The sequence below is a fragment of the Ctenopharyngodon idella genome, chromosome 17 (genome assembly GCF_019924925.1).
Source record: "Ctenopharyngodon idella isolate HZGC_01 chromosome 17, HZGC01, whole genome shotgun sequence".
In the NCBI taxonomy this organism is placed as follows: domain Eukaryota; kingdom Metazoa; phylum Chordata; class Actinopteri; order Cypriniformes; family Xenocyprididae; genus Ctenopharyngodon; species Ctenopharyngodon idella.
Window position 1 is genome coordinate 28,331,069 of NC_067236.1, and position 18,499 is coordinate 28,349,567.

General features: G+C 41.3%; 2 protein-coding genes across 8 annotated transcripts in view; both read left to right on the top strand.

Annotated features, from left to right (window-relative positions):
• The window catches only part of ppp1r13ba (protein phosphatase 1, regulatory subunit 13Ba), a 44,996-nt gene extending 33,521 nt beyond the window's left edge, over positions 1-11,475 (top strand). For 5 of the 7 annotated variants that reach the window (XM_051868404.1, XM_051868405.1, XM_051868402.1 and 2 more), the window contains 14 exons: positions 56-157; positions 1,808-1,982; positions 4,275-4,471; positions 5,096-5,236; positions 5,494-5,686; positions 6,386-6,517; positions 7,487-7,593; positions 7,677-8,109; positions 8,220-8,971; positions 9,260-9,397; positions 9,509-9,642; positions 9,799-9,965; positions 10,073-10,272; positions 10,422-11,475. In XM_051868404.1, the coding sequence (XP_051724364.1) occupies positions 56-157; positions 1,808-1,982; positions 4,275-4,471; positions 5,096-5,236; positions 5,494-5,686; positions 6,386-6,517; positions 7,487-7,593; positions 7,677-8,109; positions 8,220-8,971; positions 9,260-9,397; positions 9,509-9,642; positions 9,799-9,965; positions 10,073-10,272; positions 10,422-10,463 (2,913 nt within the window). In that variant the 3' untranslated portion in view covers positions 10,464-11,475. Of the gene's footprint in view, positions 1-55; positions 158-753; positions 985-1,807; positions 1,983-4,274; positions 4,472-5,095; positions 5,237-5,493; positions 5,687-6,385; positions 6,518-7,486; positions 7,594-7,676; positions 8,110-8,219; positions 8,972-9,259; positions 9,398-9,508; positions 9,643-9,798; positions 9,966-10,072; positions 10,273-10,421 lie in introns of those variants that run through there. The other 2 variants (XM_051868408.1, XM_051868406.1) reach the window with 2 other exon arrangements.
• A 377-nt stretch (positions 11,476-11,852) lies between these two features.
• On the top strand, positions 11,853-15,554 carry sdsl (serine dehydratase-like). Its single transcript, XM_051869063.1, has 8 exons — positions 11,853-12,085; positions 12,271-12,449; positions 12,691-12,733; positions 14,164-14,303; positions 14,422-14,510; positions 14,627-14,854; positions 14,936-15,060; positions 15,148-15,554. Exons 2-8 carry the CDS (start codon positions 12,297-12,299, stop codon positions 15,336-15,338), a joined length of 969 nt encoding a protein of 322 aa, XP_051725023.1. The 5' UTR covers positions 11,853-12,085; positions 12,271-12,296; the 3' UTR covers positions 15,339-15,554.
• The last annotated feature ends 2,945 nt before the right edge of the window (positions 15,555-18,499 follow it).

Here is an 18,499-nt window from a genome sequence, read left to right on the forward strand (position 1 = left end):
TACACAAAGATGATTTTACGTTAATTTGTGTGTATGTGTCTGTGTGTGTATGTAGGTGGGGAATCCACGTGTGGAGTTAACACTGTCAGAGCTGCAGGAGATGGCAATGCGACAGCAGCAGCAGATCGAAACACAGCAGCAGATGTTGATAGCTAAGGTATGAAGCCTCTTGTCTCTTTATTTATTCATATGTCTTCAGATCTTTTTCCTCGTCTTATGCTTGGGCTGTTAAATTAAGAAGAAATTGCCTGTCCTATATCACTTTTATTTAGGATAAGATATGCATATTTTATTTTAGAGTCATTTTCAGATCTGTTAATAGTGCTCTGCTGGTCTGCTGACTTTTGCTTATTAAAATGAAGACCCCTGTGGTTCGCCATAAGCAGGTGTACGCACATGTATAAGGGGCATATGTGAACACATGGTCATATCATCTGGGGAGTGCATGAACTGTCATGTTTGATTAATTGTACTAGCCTGATTCCATGCAGCCATGTTAGGAATTTTCTAAAAGCCTTTTAAATGATTTGCATTTTAAAAGTGCACTCAAACCTGACTTCATTCGTTTAATTCGGCTCTTTTGATTTTGTGTTTTGAGAATTGTTTATCTCTGTAATGGAGATATTGTCTTGAGGTCAGTGTGTAATGGTTGAATATAACACTTAGGTCAGGGCTGGAGGGAACTGTGCGTGTTGCCTGGATGCAAAGTTCTTTTCCTCAAACAACAACAGGAAAGAAACTGCATTCACATAGGAAATGAGATCAGCATGGAACTGCAGCTGTCAGGAAGAGGGTGGACGTTAAGACCACCGGAGATTGAGTGTGCATGTACGTGTGCTCGTGAAGGTGTAGTCAGTTCCCGGGAAAAAAAAGTACCAGAATGCTTGGAAATTCGCAGACAAGCGACACAGTGACTAGCTATGATCTTTGAAGTATATGTTACTTGAAAATGTGTCAAGAAGTCATCAACTCACCTGTTGTAAGGTAAACAAATTCATGTCTGTTTAGAACTCTTCAGGTAGAGGTGGTTGTTGAATTGCTAATGTATTTATTGTATTTTTATTAGTTTTATATTGCTAATACATATTGTTTTGTGAATAGATAATGCAGATTTGAGGCAATTTCCATCATGTCAGACAAGAAAATATTGATATTTTTCACTTTAAACATTGTATAGAGATAAAAATAAATGAAAGAATATAAAAAAGTGCATGCATATTTCAAACAAACATGTTGTATGTAACTAACCGTAGTAGCCCTGTGGTTAAAACACACTTTGTTTGTTTGTCCATTCATTTAACACTGAATTGTGTCGAGTCAACACTCTGGGACTGTTAGGCCTGGCTTTGTATTTGCTCATTCTGAAGCAGACCTGAAAGTGCTTGTCAGCATGAATGCCTGTGCTTCCCTCCACTTTCTATTTTAGTCTCATTCCTCATACATTCACTTTTTGGGTGTGTTATGTTGTAATATCCCACATAACTGAATCTTTCATATACATTTGAAGTAATTAGAGTATGATTTTCAACATGTAATCGCTTCTCTGTTAACATCGGCACTGAAATTAAGTTGATATTCTTTTATCTTGTCTCTATCTTTTCTCTCTCTATTTTACCATCCTACCTGGTCCTTCCTTATTGTTTCTATCCCATTCTCTCGCAGCTCTCCACTGTGCGTAGTGAGGTGTGAGAAAGGGCTTTTGTTGATCTGTTTCGTGTTTGTTTTGATAATCTGTGGAGCATGCCCCCCCCCCATTTTGAAATTGACCCTCTCCTGTCCTTCCATTTCCTCTCCCTTCTGCGTTTAGGAGCAACGATTGCGGTATCTGAAGCAACAGGACCCACGTCAGGGCCAGTCCGTGTCTGAGAGTGAGAAGCTCCAGAGGTTGAGGGAAAGAGTAGACAGTCAAGAAGCCAAACTCAAGAAAGTCCGTGCGATGAGGGGCCAAGTGGACTACAGCAAACTCATCAACGGCAACCTGTGTATGTACTGTACAGCCATGTTAACAGACTTGAAAACGCTTTTGGGATTGCTCACTTTATAAACGGATTTAACTTATGTTCTCTGAAACATTAAAATGGCATATGATCATATCGAGTACAATATCTGTTTGTTATTGAAGTATCTGATATTGTATTGTATTGATATGTTTTTATGGTGATGTGACATAGTATTTATTAAAAAATGACTTGTCCGTGCACATCATTTAAAAAAAAAAACCCATCACAACAACATCTCTTCTCTGATATACCAGTGTACTGTATATATATACTAGGGGTGTGACGAGATCTCATGTCACAGGATCTCGCAATATATGACAAGATTTCTCATTGAGGTGAAAAGCTGTTTCGCGATATCGCCATGATGGAGCATGAGGGTGAAATTAGCATAGAATATGCCACCGCTATGTTTACATTACATTACGGTGCCCGCCGCGTCACCGCCTCCACTGTCATTTTGCTTTTTTATAGAAAAAAGCACATACACAGAGTACGTGCGGTTGTGAATTTGAAAGCGAAAGTAAAACGCGAGCTCCCTGATGTGCACAAATTAGGCTACATACAATAGCCTGTCTCCCAATATCAAACCTATCTTAGGCTGGGCTGTGTAGTTGTAACCACCTCTTAGCTCTGGTCTCTGTTTGTACTTAGAATATTGAGAGAGTACTTTGACTATGGTTGCACTTATTGTTTGCACTTAAGAAGACTAAGAAAAAACTGTTCTTTTTATTGTATTATTATTTATTTATACTGTTTTTATTTCTGTTCAATTTGTGGAAAGGAGTTCAATTAGGAGGTCACACACAGCCTCAATCAGATGTTCTGGAAGCTCATTATTCATGTAAAGAAAGTTCTGAAGAGATTCCTGTGAAATCATACAGGAGAGAAGCCAGTCAGTTGAGTTTGTGGCCAAACCTTTTACAGTGCTTGTATATTGTTGTCTTTCAATGCATATGATAATTCATACTCATAAAGTAGAACTGAAATGACATTCATTACAAGATGATTAGTTAAAACATTTCAAAAAGACTATTTTTCCAGTCATGAATTTTGTCATTGAGGATTTCTTAAAAATACTGTGCAAAAATCTCATCTTGTCTTGTTCTCGTCAACCCAATCTTGTATCTCGTCTCGTGAGCTAAGTGTCTCGTCAAACCCCTAGTATATACAGAGCAAAATGGTTGTCCAATGGCCAGATGAGATACAACCCATTTGGACAGAATCAAGTCCCATCCTCCTTTGTTTTTCATTTAAGAATCTGTTTCACTCAGATATATGTCACAATGGGGCCCCACAAGTATTGAGTCACAAGCCATCACTATAGAGTGAAGCAGGGATGACGTCAAAACCTCGCCGCCTTATTCCCTCAAGATTATATATGGGGTTTTATAATATATATATATATATATATATTTTTTTTTTTCAATTTATGAATAAAATATCTTGTGTGGTAAACATAACTTGACGAAACTTTGACGTTTTGTTCTATAACGTAAATTACACACACCCATAGCAAAAACGTGAATTTTGCAGCAGTTTTGTGCATTTTTGAAAATGTACATTTCCTAATAACTAGATAATTCAGTTTGTGCAGTTTACGTTGTAGAACAAAACATCAAAGTATCGTCAAGCTATGTTTACCACACTAGCGTATTAGACTTACAGGTTTTGCGTCATCCCTGCACCCACTCTATTGTTCCCTTAAGCAAAGCACTTAACCCCAGATTTCTCCACAGTGATTGTCCCTGTAATACGTTCATATCACCAATCAAAGGCAACCGTGCACAAAAAAATTCTCTCTAAAGAAATCAAACCGCTAGGTCTGAAACTAACAGTTATTACTATTGTTAGAGCACACAGTGGAATTTCATTCCTTGCTCCAGTTGCTTTTGCCGTCCACTCCCTCTGTGTTCCTGGCTGTGGATCAGTCAGTATGAGCATCTCTGAACTTTGAAACAGGGAGTTCTGTTTGGGGTGTGGAAGAGCCTGGGGACGATTTCACCCCCTCATGACATTCTTGAGATAAAAACCAAGATCACAATACCATTCCTCTCTATTTACAATATGTCATATGACATGTGAACATGGGGGGGTGGACAACTGGGCTAGCAGCAATTTGCACTGGACCTCACTCCCACACACTTGCTCAAACACACCCACACTTGAAAAATCCACAGACACTAACATATATATGAAGCGTATCAACAATCGTGCATCCATTTGCACATTATGATATTGTATTTATAATCTGAATGCTTTGTGCGTGTCTTTCAGCTGCAGAAATTGAGCATGTTAGTAGCCTGTTCCAGGAAAAGCAGGCAGAGCTGCAGTCGGCCATGGTCAAGGTGGACCAGCTCACACAGCAGCTAGACGATCTGCGACGGGGGCGTCTCAATGGACTGCAGCCTCTGGGGGGACCAGTGACCAGTAATGCTGCTCTGGAACTCCGCAAACTCTACCAGGAACTGCAGGTAAATGATGTAGGGATGATTCAGACAGAACTCAAAAAAGCTGTTCGGTGAATTTTGTTTGTTTTAAATTTTCTTTTCTTACTGTACAGAAACTACAATGTATGACTACATGTGACTACATGTGTTGGTGGTGGTGATGCTGTTTGTTTTTTGTTCAAGTACAGTCAACTTATGATAACTCGAAGGGCAACCGGCACCAAAACTAGCCAAAAAGTCAAACCAGAAAAAAATCATCCAACTCCGTTTATCTTAAAAATATTGGACTCCCTTGGGAAGAGTAATATGAAATAGACTTTCTTTTAATCCATTAATGCAGTTTGATCATCAAAAACTATTTTATTCCCTGGGGAATTTTTTAAAAGACTTTGATTTTAATGCGCTTTCCTGTTTTGCCACACTTGTTTATTCTTTTCTCAATCTTCTCTGAAGTTGTTTGTGGTACAGTTTGCACCCCAGAGTGATACTGCATAAAATATTCAGATTATCAAGCGTGTTTTTAAATTCCAAAGATATTAGTTGCATAAACATGTGACATTTGATGAGATAAAATATTCAGATGCAGTAACATAATCATCACTTCTGAATGCATGTGTATGACTCATGTATGATTGTATTAACATTTAGATCCGGAACAAGCTAAATCAGGAACAGAACAGCAAGCTACAGCAACACAAGGATATGCTTAACAAGCGTAACATGGAGGTGACCATGATGGACAAGCGTATTGGGGACCTCAGAGAGCGTCTCTACAAGAAAAAAGCAGAGGTAAGTGCATTGTAAATCATTGCTTAATGGCTTTTAAAGATAGTCTGGAATTAGTTAAACCCAGCATTTTAAGCTCAAAGAATTTTGAAGCAAAGTGTTTGACCCCAGCTATGCATACAAATCGCATTCAAGGGTATTTGTTGATATATACAGTATACTGCATATTTTTAGGTGTAAAAACTAGCACTGTATTGACCTAGCCTTTTCTTGCAAACTTGTCTGTATGGGGTTTGATTAACTATTCTTCTTCTCTACAGCTTGGCCGAATGAGTGGTCCTCCCTCCCCCCAGGCCACCCCAGGCAGTTCCGGGCGGGTGGCAGCAGTCTGTCCCTACATCCAGATACCGGTGCCTGGGCGCCAGGAAGGAGGCTACTCTTTACCTCCTGATCCCCTGAAGCCACAGTCTCTCTCCAGTCCTGCTACAGTCAACCATGCTCGTTCCAAGTCAGGTCAGTCTTTCCTCTTATTCCTTGACAGAATTTTACTTTTGCACTTGGTGTTTTCCAGGACTGTAACCAAAACTGCTACAGGAATTCTGGAGATTTGTCCAGGGATTAATGCATCATTGAGAAAACTCTTGGTACTCTCACACAGAAAACGTCCAAATAAAAGCTCTCTGTGGTAAAACAATGAGCAACAAATGGGTATACAAGGTTCATGACCCCAATCAGCAAGATAGTACTACATAAATGATGATAGATATATCATCTCAATATGCTTTCCTCTTGAAGGCTGTGTATATCAGTCACTCAACAGCAGAAATCTGCCCACCGGCTCTCCTTGTGAAAATGAATCTTCTTTCTCACCACTACTGTAAAATCATTCATTCAGCTTAGTTCAAATTTCTTTCTATGCTTCACTCATTTTCCTGATATGTCACAATCTTTATCATCCTTGGCATCATAGTACAGTTGGATGAAGAATTTCAATATCTCTTTCCATCTAAAAGGGGAGCTCATAAGCACCAAGTTTTGAAACATATCTTTATTCAGATATTCTCATCAATGTCAAACTAAAACATCTTTTTGTTTGTTTTTTCCAGCCTTTATCGCTAACATGCTTTTCCATTTTCTCATGTCTGTCACCTTTTATCTCCTCCCCCTATCGTTTGTCATGCTTGTGTGTCACATTTGGGGGCGGCGGGACAGAGGAAGAGAGGGTGAGGATGCCTGCAGGCCCATGGAAGGTCTCAGACTTAGACATCATAGTGGATCCTCTGGTGCCATCCTCAGAGCCTAGAGATGGGCCAGAGGCCCCCACAGACTCCGACTGTACTTCTAGTGAGTTTTTTTCGGGCATGATATCAAGAGGAAATCTTTGATCAGAGTAAATAAAACAGGGTTGCACTTCTACTTACAAGACAGACATTTGCCTTTATAAGACCATGTTTGATTTTAAGTTGTAGATAAATAACATATAAAGACACTGTGAATTGATTTGATTATCAATTATTCACACACACTGACAATCTACAACACTAGCTTGCACTTAGTTTGTCAGTACCCATAATGTAAGTCCTATGCATAATGCCTTACCTTGTGGGTAATGACAAACCAAGTGCATAAAATGGCAAATTTAAGCCCCACCCATTATTCATCCTAAAATGCACACTTACTGTAACATATCCCAATAAACACTTAAGTTAGATCCACAGGACTCCTAAAACCCTGAACTGAACTGGTGGAAAAAAGTAGCTATTATGTAATAACTTTATTTTTGTAAGTAGTCATGAAGATGTCAGGCTGGCCTTACAAATACATAACAAAGGACTCTATTCACAAATTAATTACTGGAAGTATCTGACCTATTTAGAGAAAAGAAAACCCCATATTTGATAGAGTTTAGTCCTTTGCTTCACTCCATTTCTCCTTTGTGGGACTTGGCAGTCGACTTGCCAGTGAGTTTGATGGCGCGTCTGTCAGACGGATGGGATAAACATGCGTCATCGCCCGTGGCTTTGACAAGCATAGCAGTGGACTTGGACACATAGGCTTAGTAATCCATTTAACCCAAAGAGAGCTGGATCTGTGCAGAGAACAGGACAAAAATATACCCCATTCAAGCCCCTGATTAGAAGTGTCCTGATGTCACAGGGGTCAGAGATGTGAATGTAGTCCCATTTGAGACTCATCTCCTGCTTTAATGACCTTATGAGCAGGTCAGTCTGTGTCATAATGAGGCTGACTGGAGAAAGAGCATACACGTCTTTGTCTGTTTCACTCTAACTCATACTGCTGTGCTCCCTACAGCTAATGATGCAGTCTGGCCCTCGTTCAGCAATAGGGTTCCTCTAAAACCTCCAGACTGGAAGGACACAAGTCAAGATCATACCAGCAAGATGGGTACCTCAGACAAGGTGAGATTAAACAGTCCTCCTTAGAGCTTAAGCACAAGTTCTAATGAAAGACATGCTTAATTCATGTTTTTGTCTCTTTCCAGGATGCCCCTAAGCTGTTAGGGACAGTAACAGCATTGTCTAAGCAGCCTCCACCCATCTATGGAACCTATCCCAGTGCAGGCCATCACTCCACAGTTTGTGCCACCAGCTCTTTGCCCCGCTCTGCTCCTGGCACCTTAGGCTGGCAAAGAACACCCCCTGCCTCTGGTTCCTCTTCACAGCAGATCCAACAGCGGATAACAGTGCCTCCCAGCCCTACGCCTCAGTCTGGATCAGCCCTCTTCCCTCAGAGTGAGAGGACAGAGCCTCCTCTAGCTGTGGCAGTGCGTCCCTTTATTCCAGACAGAGGGTCCCGGCCCCAGTCTCCAAGGAAGGGCCCTGCCACTATGAACTCCAGCTCAATCTACAATATGTATCTGCAGCAGCCTACAGCCAAAAATTACTCCAGCAGCAGCAGAGCTGCTGTTAAAGCAGGTAAGAAGCAGTTGCATTGGTTCCACAAACAGGTATGGTAATTAGCTTTCCATATTATGATCATGCATGATCCCTTCTTTTAAATTTGCTTTCTTTTCAATGGATTCCAGTATACGGAAAACCAGTCCTACCGGGCTCCACCTCTCCATCTCCAGTTCCACTCTACCAGCAGTCCTCCACAGATGAGGTCGACAGGGAGGCAGCCCATGAGAGCACTCCCTTACCTCCACCCAGTGTGGAGAACATCCCTCGCCCTCTCAGCCCTACCAAACTGACCCCTGTGGCCCACTCCCCTCTCCGTTACCAAAGTGACATTGACCTGGAGGTGCTGAGAAGGAAATTAGCCAATGCTCCCCGACCTTTGAAGAAGCGAAGCTCCATCACAGAACCAGAAGGACCCAGTGGGCCTAACATCCAGAAGCTCCTATATCAGCGCTTCAACACCCTTGCAGGGGGCATTGAGAGTGGAGTGGGTGGTACACCTTTCTACCAGCCTGACAGTCCTCTGAACTATATGGCCACAGCCCTGGGTGATGTGGACACTGCCAATGGGAATGTGATGGAGTCAAGCATGTTAGCAGAGCCTTCAGCAGAGCCGTCAATCTCAATCCCTCCTCCCACCTCTTCTGTGTCACCTACAGCTGATGACAATGAGAACCAGCCGACACATCTATCTAGTGACTCAGGGGGTGCCCAGTCGGATGATGGATCAGAACCTTCTCCTAAGGACACCCATGAGGACAATCATAACAACAACCACACAAATGTTACAGACACACAATCTAGTCCAGTACCAGAAGCTCATTCCCCTGCAGAGCAGGACACCACAGCACAGTCAGGCACTCCTCCTAGTGCATCTACGGTGAGTTGGCACTAGCTTGTTGGCCAGGGTCATGTCTAGATGTAGCCCTCATTCTGCAAAAAGTCTTGTGAGATTCACAAGCAACATTCATACACAGAGTCCTGCAGCAATCCTTTAACCCTAACCTTGGTAGTAGAATGAGTTTATCATACTGTTGGCTGTATCAATTAGCATAGCTCTGATATATCTTCATAGTTTGATTTTTTTCTCCTCAAAAGACATATGGCTCAAAAGACAAGATGTTCGTCTTTGAAATGTGAAAACTAAAAGATTTTTTTACATCCACAGGTAAAGCGCACCAATTTGAAGAAGCCTGGCTCTGAGAGGACAGGTCATGGCTTGAGGGTCAAGTTCAATCCTCTTGCATTGCTTTTGGATGCATCTTTGGAGGGCGAGTTTGATTTGGTGCAAAGGATTATCTACGAGGTACCATTCAGTTGCCATACGCCCCTTACACCTATATTGTATACTTGAAATGGACTCAGTAGAAGCTTGTCAACTGTTTCCTCCTCAAATTGTGTTTGACTCCCTCCTCAGGTGGACAATCCTAGCACTCCAAATGATGAGGGTATTACCCCTCTCCATAATGCGGTTTGTGCAGGTCACCACCATATTGTAAAATTCCTGCTGGACTTTGGGGTCAATGTCAATGCAGCAGATAGTGATGGATGGTGAGGACTATCACTTTTGTCTGATAGTTTATCTCTTGACATTTGTCTGCAATAGAGAATATCAGACATCTGTTGTAATTTCATATTGTACAGACATGAAATTCTCACTCATAAAGTGGTGCTAGCAATTGCTAACACTATCTCACTTGTGATCAGGACGCCCCTGCACTGTGCAGCTTCATGCAACAATGTTCATCTTTGCAAGTTGCTGGTGGAGTCTGGAGCTGCCATTTTTGCCACTACTATCAGTGATGTGGAGACAGCAGCAGACAAGTGCGAAGAGATGGAGGAGGGTTATATCCAGTGCTCTCAGTTTCTATATGGTAATATCAAAAACATTATCTGTGTTGTTATTTTTACTATTAAATGTGTGTTTCTAGAGTAGTTGTGTTACATGATTTTGAAAGCCAATTCTTTATTTCCCTTCCAGGTGTACAGGAGAAGCTTGGTGTAATGAATAAAGGGACAGTTTATGCTCTGTGGGACTATGAAGCTCAGAGTGCAGATGAGGTGTCCTTCCATGAGGGCGATGCTCTCACAATCATGAGCCGTAGAGATGACAGCGAGACAGAGTGGTGGTGGGCCAGACTTAATGACAAGGAGGGCTACGTACCACGCAACTTGTTAGGGGTAGGATATCTGTATAGGCATGCATTTGTTTCTTGAATGGCACTAAAATATTTTGTTAAAATTTAAGACATAAAATGAGAATCAACCCTGTAAATTGTTTAAAAGGTAGGTTCTCCATCTGTAATTGTTGTTCACTGTTGTCATTGTAGCTGTACCCAAGGATCAAACCCAGGCAACGTTCCTTGGCATAGGTGGCCAGAAGAGACAGCGCAAGTTCCTGAAACAGCAGTTGGCATGAAGCTGCGGGATGGCGCTCTGCCCTATCTTTGCCATCACCACAACACAGAGCCCACCTGGGTGGCGAGATGTTGGAGCACGTCTGGTGTTGGACAAGAGGGAATAACCGAAGAGTGGGCAATTCAGTGGTCTTTTCCGTTTGCATCCCAGATTTTATTCGTCACTTTGATGTGTTGTTTTTGCAGTATCCCTCTTACCCATATATCTGTTGAGGAACATGTTAGCTTTTCTGAACTCTTCCACAGTGCAAACCTCCTGAGTATATGTGCGTGTGTGAGTGTTTCAGAATGGGATGTTACTGTCAGAGTGGGACGTGGATGTGATAAGAGTTGGTGACAGAGTATGCAGTCTTGAATTCCAGTGTTTCATGCTCTGTGGTTATTATCAGGCGAAGAGGAAACTGAAGGGACTGATGTTTCATTTCCCACGGTTAGGAAGTTGCTGATTAAGGGAAAAGGAAGGAAAGTGCTGGAAAGTGTTTAGAAGAGACCTTGAGGCTGGTCAAGCTATTGATGGATAATAAGGAAGTGGCCTGGTATGGAAACATGTATATTTTTATGTGTGGAGAATCATGTGGGCTGATGGAGGTGAAACTGTGTAGTCAGTTTTAAAAGGATGCTGAAAGAAAACTGATGCCATAAAAACTAATGCTGTGGCTGTTTTCCCATCAACCAGGGGATATTGACAACATATCACATAAAACCTATATTACTATGCTTTATTTAAGTTGGGCTTGATTTTTTTTTTTTTTTTTTTTTTTTATGCTACATGATATTTTCCCTCTTTAAAGGTTGTTTATTTAATGAAAATTGAAAAAAAATTCTTTAAACAGCTTGATATAGACTTTTATGGCTGTCAAAACAGGCAGGCAAAACGTCTGCCTTGTGTTTGTGCTGCCATACGAGAGCCATTTATGCAATGTCATGTATATGTGCACAATAAAATTTCCACATTGGGACAAAGTCACATGTTGTATTGACTGGATTTTTCACAGGCTGTAGTCTATGCAGGAGTATGAGTGATGCTGTGTACTGCACAAACTTTTTAAAAAATCTCTTTGGGGTTTCGATCTTGAAATATCAATATAGATGCATTTGTTGTGAAGTTTGATACATGATATTACTTGCTTTATTTTACTTTAATTACTTATTTAGCTTCAAAATAAATGCTTATCATATCTTTTGAAAAATTGAGTCCTTAGCTGGTCATAAGCTGGTTTATGCTGGTCCTTAGCTGGACCAGCACTTGACCAGCTTAAACCAGCTCAAACCAGCTTCCATGCTTAAAAACATACCTAACCAGCATATGCTGGTTTTTTTCAACAGGTATAAGTTGTTAAATATTGGATTTAGACTCCTGTTTCACAGTCTCAGGATATCATTGCTCGGTACTCCCATGAATGAGTAACTTCTAGTTTAACCTGACATTACATTATTTCGCAAGCTGTCATATGGTTTATCTAGCGGTCTTCGACATTAGTTCATTAGTGCACTATTACTTTATTGTCAGTAAACGAACTTTGAACTTCTAGGCAATACTCATGTTCAAGAGAATCATATACACCGCGACGCAATAGGTGAGTAGACCAGAGTGATACTACTTTGTATATTTTATGTTTAAACCTTAACATGCCTGCGACTTAAGAAAACCCCAAGATACTGAAAACGCGGGAAATGTGTCATATTTCTTTAAATGTTCGTAACAGTTTGTGCACAGAGGTCATTTACCCACCGTAACCGGTTGTCCACTTCCTCCCTGCAGGACTGCATTTCAGAAAATTGAACAAAATGTCAAAGCAAAGCGGATTTCATGTCGTCACCCCGCTTCTCGAGAGCGCGGGCATGTCTAAGCGGATGGGGACCACTGTGTTTCTGAAGATGGAGAGCTCACAACCCACTGGTTCCTTCAAAATCCGTGGAATAGGATACATGTGTCAAAATGTGAGGAAAAACATCGCTGCATTTCATAAAATCAAGCACCACAATATTTTTGGACTAAACATACAAAGCTGCTAAATGTCTAACGCATGTTGTTGCATTTTACATCGATCACTGAATCAACGTTTACGTCCCGTACACCCAGTATATTGCGCGTTCACACTGCCCTCTAGGGCTTATTAAAGGAACGATTGCATACTATACTATTCTAAACATTAAATTTTATTTTCTATTCCTTTATAAGGTTGCAAGTTCAAATAAGTCGAGAGGTGTCGTTTGTTCTTCTGGTGAGTGAAATGGTAAACATTTAATTGTATTTCCATTCATACATGGGCACTTTTGGCCCTGGGGCCCTTTAGAAAACAAACCTAAAACAATTTTCACAATGTCACTTGTTTATTTAACATGAATATATTAAATGATATATACCATTCAGGCATAACATTATGACCACTTTCCTAATATTGTGTTGGTCCCCCTTTTGCTGCCATAACAGCCCTGACCCATTGAGGCATGGACTCCACTAGACCCCTGAAGGTGTCCTGTGGTATCTGGCACCAAGATGTTAGCAGCAGATCCTTAAAGTCCTGTAAGTTGCGAGGTGGGACCTCCATGGATCGGACTTGTTTGTTCAGCACATCCCACAGTTGCTCGATTGGATTGAGATCTGGGGAATTTGGAGGCCAAGTCAACACCTCAAACTGGTTGTTGTGCTCCTCAAACCATTCCTGAATTATTTTTGCTTTGTGGCAGGGCGCATTATCCTGCTGAAAAAGTCCACAGCCACCAGGGAAATACCATTTCCATGAAAGAGTGTACATGGTCTGCAACAATGCTTAGGTAGGTGGTACGTGTCGAAGTAACATCCACATGGATGGCAGGACCCAAGGTTTCCCAGCAGAACTTTGCCCAAAGCATCACACTGCCTCTGCCGGCTTGCCTTCTTCCCATAGTGCATCCTGGTGCCATGTGTTCCCCAGGTAAGTGATGCACACGCACCCAGCCATCCACGTGATGTAAAAGAAAACGTGATTCATCAGACCAGGCCACCTTCTTCCATTGCTCCGTGGTCCAGTTCTGATGCTCACGTGTCCACTGTTGGCACTTTCGGCGGTGGACAGGGGTCAGCATGGGCACCCTGACTGGTCTGCAGCTATGCAGCCCCATACGCAACAAACTGCGATGCACTGTGTACTCTGACACCTTTCTATCAGAACCAGCATTAACTTCTTGAGCAATTTGAGCTACAGTAGCTCGTCTGTTGGATCGGACCACACAGGCCAACCTTCGCTCCCCTAGTGCATCAATGAGCCTTGGCCGCCCATGACCCTGTCACCGGTTCACCACTTGTTCCTTTCTTGGACCACTTTTGATAGATACTGACCACTGCAGACCAGGAACACCCCACAAGAGCTGCAGTTTTGGAGATGCTCTGACCCAGTTGTCTAGCCATCACAATTTGGCCCTTGTCAAACTCGCTCAAATCCTTACACTTGCCCATTTTTCCTGCTTCTAACACATCAACTTTGAGTACAAAATGTTCACTTGCTGCCTAATATATCCCACCCACTAACAGGTGGCGTGATGAAGAGACAATCAGTGTTATTCACTTCACCTGTCAGTGCTCATAATGTTATACCTGATCGGTGAATTGTGTTTAACAGTAATGGAAATTACATTTTAAACATTTTCTCTCTGTCTCTGTGCGTACATATAGGTGGTAATGCTGGTATGGCCACAGCATATGCAGCAAGAAAACTCAACCTCCCAGCCACCATTGTTTTGCCCTCATCGACACCCCAACTGGTAGCTCAAAAACTAAAGGACCAAGGAGCTACAGTCAAAGTTGTAGGCAAGGCAAGAGCAAAGTACCATCACAGATATCCTAAATGCCTTTATTCCAGATTCGACACAGTTATGTTATCTTATCCTATCTTAAATCATTTACATAACAGGTTTTTATGTGATGTTGTAGGTGTGGGATGATGCAAATGCTGAGGCCCTACAATTAGCAGAAAGTGAAGGTCTTACTGTAATACACCCATTCAACCATCCTCTGGTCTGGTGAGTTTGTAGATATAACATTTAATAAAGGAATTTAATCATGTGTAGCCCTTATTTATTTCTTGGATTTAGATTTCACACAGTTGAAAAGCTGTTAAAAAAGATCTGTCTCTTAGGAAAGGTCATTCCAGCATTGTGCATGAACTCAAGGCCTCACTGCCATCCAAACCTGGAGCTATAGTGCTTTCGGTAGGGGGTGGAGGTCTGTTTTGTGGGGTTATGGAAGGGCTGGATGAGGTAGGCTGGGGAAATGTCCCTGTCCTGTGCATGGAGACCGTGGGTGCCGACTGTCTAAATGTTGCTCTAAAATCTAGAGATCTGGTCACACTTCCTGACATTACAAGGTAAAAGTTAACAAATCATCTTGAATTTATAAAGTTTTTTGTTTGCATATCTGACTGTTTCTGAAATTGACTGCTTGCAAGTGAAGCAAAGTGTTTGGGAGCAAAAACGGCATGCCAGCAGGCGTTTGAGTACAGCAAACGGCCCAATGTCATTTCAGAGGTGGTGACAGATCTACAGGCCCTGGAGGCAGTGGAACTGTTCCTGGGTAAGTTCATCGCTATGATTAAGCCCATCAAACTGCTCAATAACAACATAGCTTGCTTTGTAATCGATTACTGTATACTACATGCAGATGAGGAGCGTGTGTTGGTGGAGTTAGCCTGCGGAGCATCATTGGCTGCAGTATACAGCGGAGTCATTCAGAGGCTACAGGAGGAGGGACGCCTTCCTAATCCGCTCGACCCGCTGGTAATGATTGTGTGTGGGGGTGGCAGTGTGGACCTGGCTCAGCTTCGACATCTACAGGCAGTCATACGGAAATGACCACATTTGTACAGAGAAAAATGGTCAATGCATCTGCTTTGAATATAGCGCTGACGTGTTGTGTTGCATAAATCAAAAGATGAAATGGATAATCTGCCTTATTTCAAACAGCTGAGAGCAAATTGCTTTGAGGAAACATTCAAAACTATTCTTTGGATTTTCTGTAACACCTTATTTTAGTGAAATGCTGTTTGTGTAATAAAATCCTTTGACGGACCAGAATGTTGTCACTTGACACCTGTAACCAGCAGGTGGTGCTAATGTCTGTCATTTTGATATGTGTTGCTTAGCAAGTGAACATTAAGGCAAGACACTTCAGGCTAATATATATATATATATATATATAATGCACTGATACATTTTGAGATTTTGGGCTATTTGGATATTCATAGAGTGTTGTTTCAGACTTATGGAAAGAAAACATCCAAAGTATCCATGTAAATGTGTTTTATTTCATAGTTAGAGCAGTTGTGGCCTAACGGTTAGAGAGTAACCCAAAGATTGTGGGTTCAATTCTCAATACTGGCAGGAAACGACTGAGCTGCCCTTAAGCAAGGCACATAACCCCCAATCACTCCCCGGGTGCCACAGCAAAATGGCTGCCCACTACTCTGGGTGTGTGTGTTCACTACTCCTAATGAGTGTGCACTAACTGGATGGGTTAAATGCACAGGACAAATTCCAAGTATGGGTTACCATACTTGGCCTTCACATGTCACTTTTATTTTTATTGCACTTTATCTATTTGTATGTATCTGTCTGTATTCTGAAGGATTTTTTACAGAAGGGTTTGTTCATATATCATTTGCCTGATTTTATACCAACGACTTATATAGTGATGGCTGATTTCAAAACACTGTTTCCTGAAGCTTCGGAGCGTTATGAATCAGCGTGTCGAATCAGCGGTTCAGAGCGCCAAAGTCACGAGATTTCAGCAGTTTGGCAGTTTGACACGGGATCCGAATCGTGATTCGACACGCTGATTCATAACGCTCCGAAGCTTCATGAAGCAGTGTTTTGAAATCGGCCATCACTATATAAGTCGTTATTTTGTTTTTTTGGCACACCAACAATATTCTCGTCGCTTTATAATATTAATATTGAACCACTGTACTCACATGAACTGATTTAAATATGTTTTTAGTACATTAATGGATCTTGAGAGAGGAAATGTCATTGCTGGCTATGCAGGCCTCACTGAGCAATCGGATTTCAACAAAAATATCTTAATTTCTGTTCCGAAGATGAATGAAGGTCTTACGGGTGTGGAACGGCATGAGGGTGAGTAATTAATGACAGAATTTTCATTTTTAGGTGAACTAACCCTTTCATGGAATAGTCCACCCAAAAATGAAAATTCTGTCATTTACTCCCCCTCAAGTTGTTCCAAACCTGTATATAATTCTTTGTTCTGCTGAACACAAAGGAAGATATTTGGAAGAATGTTTGTAACCAAGCAGACTACCATAGTAGGAAAAAATAATACTATAATGTAAATCATTTGAAAACTACATAGCCACTGTCTGTTTTCAGCTTAGCCATTTCAAAGATGGCGACAAAAAAGATGATGAGTATCATTTTATATACACTCACTGGCCACTTCATTAGGTACACATTGTTCAGAACTGCTTTAATTCTTCATGTCATATATTCAACAATGTGCTGGAAACATTCCTCATAGATTTTGGTCCATATTCTTTGTGATAGCATCACAAAGTTGCTGCAGATTTGGCGGCTGCTCATCCATGATGCGAATATCCCGTTCCATCACATCCTGTGGAAACCATTGGAGTATAGTGAACTCATTGTCATGTTCAAGACTCATCAGTCTAGGCAACATTTTTCTATTGTCCAATTTTGGTGAGTCTGTGCCAATTGTAGCCTCAGTTTCCTGTTCTTAGCTGATAGGAGTGGCACCTGTGCTCTTCTGCTGCTGTAGCCCATCTGCTTCATGGTTCAGTGCTCTTCTGCATAACGAGTGGTTATTTGAGTTACTGTTTCCTGTCTATCAGCTTTGACCAGTCTGACCATTCTCCTCTTACCTCTGGCATCAACAAGGCATTTTCGCCCACAGAACTGCCACTCACTGGATATTTTCTCTTTTTTTGAGCCATTCTCTATAAACCCTAGAGATGGTTGCGTGTGAAAATCCCAGTATATCATCATTTTCTGAAATACTCAGACAAACCCGTTTTACAACAACAACCATGCCACATTTAATGTCACTAAAGCACATTTCTTCCCCATTCTGATGCTCAGTTTGAATTTCAGCAGATCGTCTTGACCATGTCTACATGCTTAAATGCATTGAGTTGCTGCCATATGATTGGCTGATTAGATATTTGCTATAAAGAGCAGTAGAATAGGAGTGAGAGGCCAGTGAGTGTATATTTTCTCATTATATATATTTTCTTGTGCACACATGAAGTCTTCTGGTTTTGGAACCACACAAAAAACTGCAAAAATGTGACAGTATAATGCAAACCACTTGGCTGTAACTCAGGAGCTGCTTTGTTTCCTAAGGCTGTTATAAATGGACTTCATGACCCATGTAAATAACGATGAAATTACCAAGTACTTCGTCATGTGATTTTTGAAAAGGCAGGTAATTGTGTTGGAACAAAGACTCTGATTGTACATTACAGGCTTTATGGTGCACTGAATGTCGGGAAACATACAAGATACTTCACTGTGGTTAAGATATCATACTGTTTCTGACATGAGCAACGTTCTTTTTGCATTGATTGATGATTGTTTGAAATGACTGATACATGAGAATGTTTATCTAGTTATACATTATTGAATAGCTTGAATTAGAGAAGTTTTTAAGGAACCAGATCTTTGTTGGTATTAAAGTTTCTGCCAAGATTGAATATACATAAACGGCTTTACAATGAGAGTGCATTTAAGCTTCTCACAGTTTTCAGTCCTAAGAGTTAAATGCAGATCAAAGCTGTGAGATTGATTTTGAGTGCCACAGAGGGCCCATAATCTACTCTACTTCTGGCCACTTTCTGTACTGTACTGAGGTTGATTTCAGTTGAAAAATACGACAGCTAAGAGCAGCTTGTTGTTAAATACAAGGCAATGATATGCAGGAAGTTAATCATAGAAGTTGTAAAGAATATTTGTGCTATCAGTTATCCCAAAATGAATGTTGT

What these genes read in the sequence shown, in the direction of transcription:
- sdsl (XM_051869063.1), top strand. Translation starts at nt 12,297, where the DNA reads ATGTCAAAGCAAAGCGGATTTCATGTCGTCACCCCGCTTCTCGAGAGC. An exon ending in TAGGATACATGTGTCAAAAT is followed by an intron (nt 12,450 to 12,690) that starts GTGAGGAAAAAC and finishes TTCCTTTATAAG; the next exon opens with GTTGCAAGTTCAAATAAGTC. An exon ending in TTCAACCATCCTCTGGTCTG is followed by an intron (nt 14,511 to 14,626) that starts GTGAGTTTGTAG and finishes TCTGTCTCTTAG; the next exon opens with GAAAGGTCATTCCAGCATTG.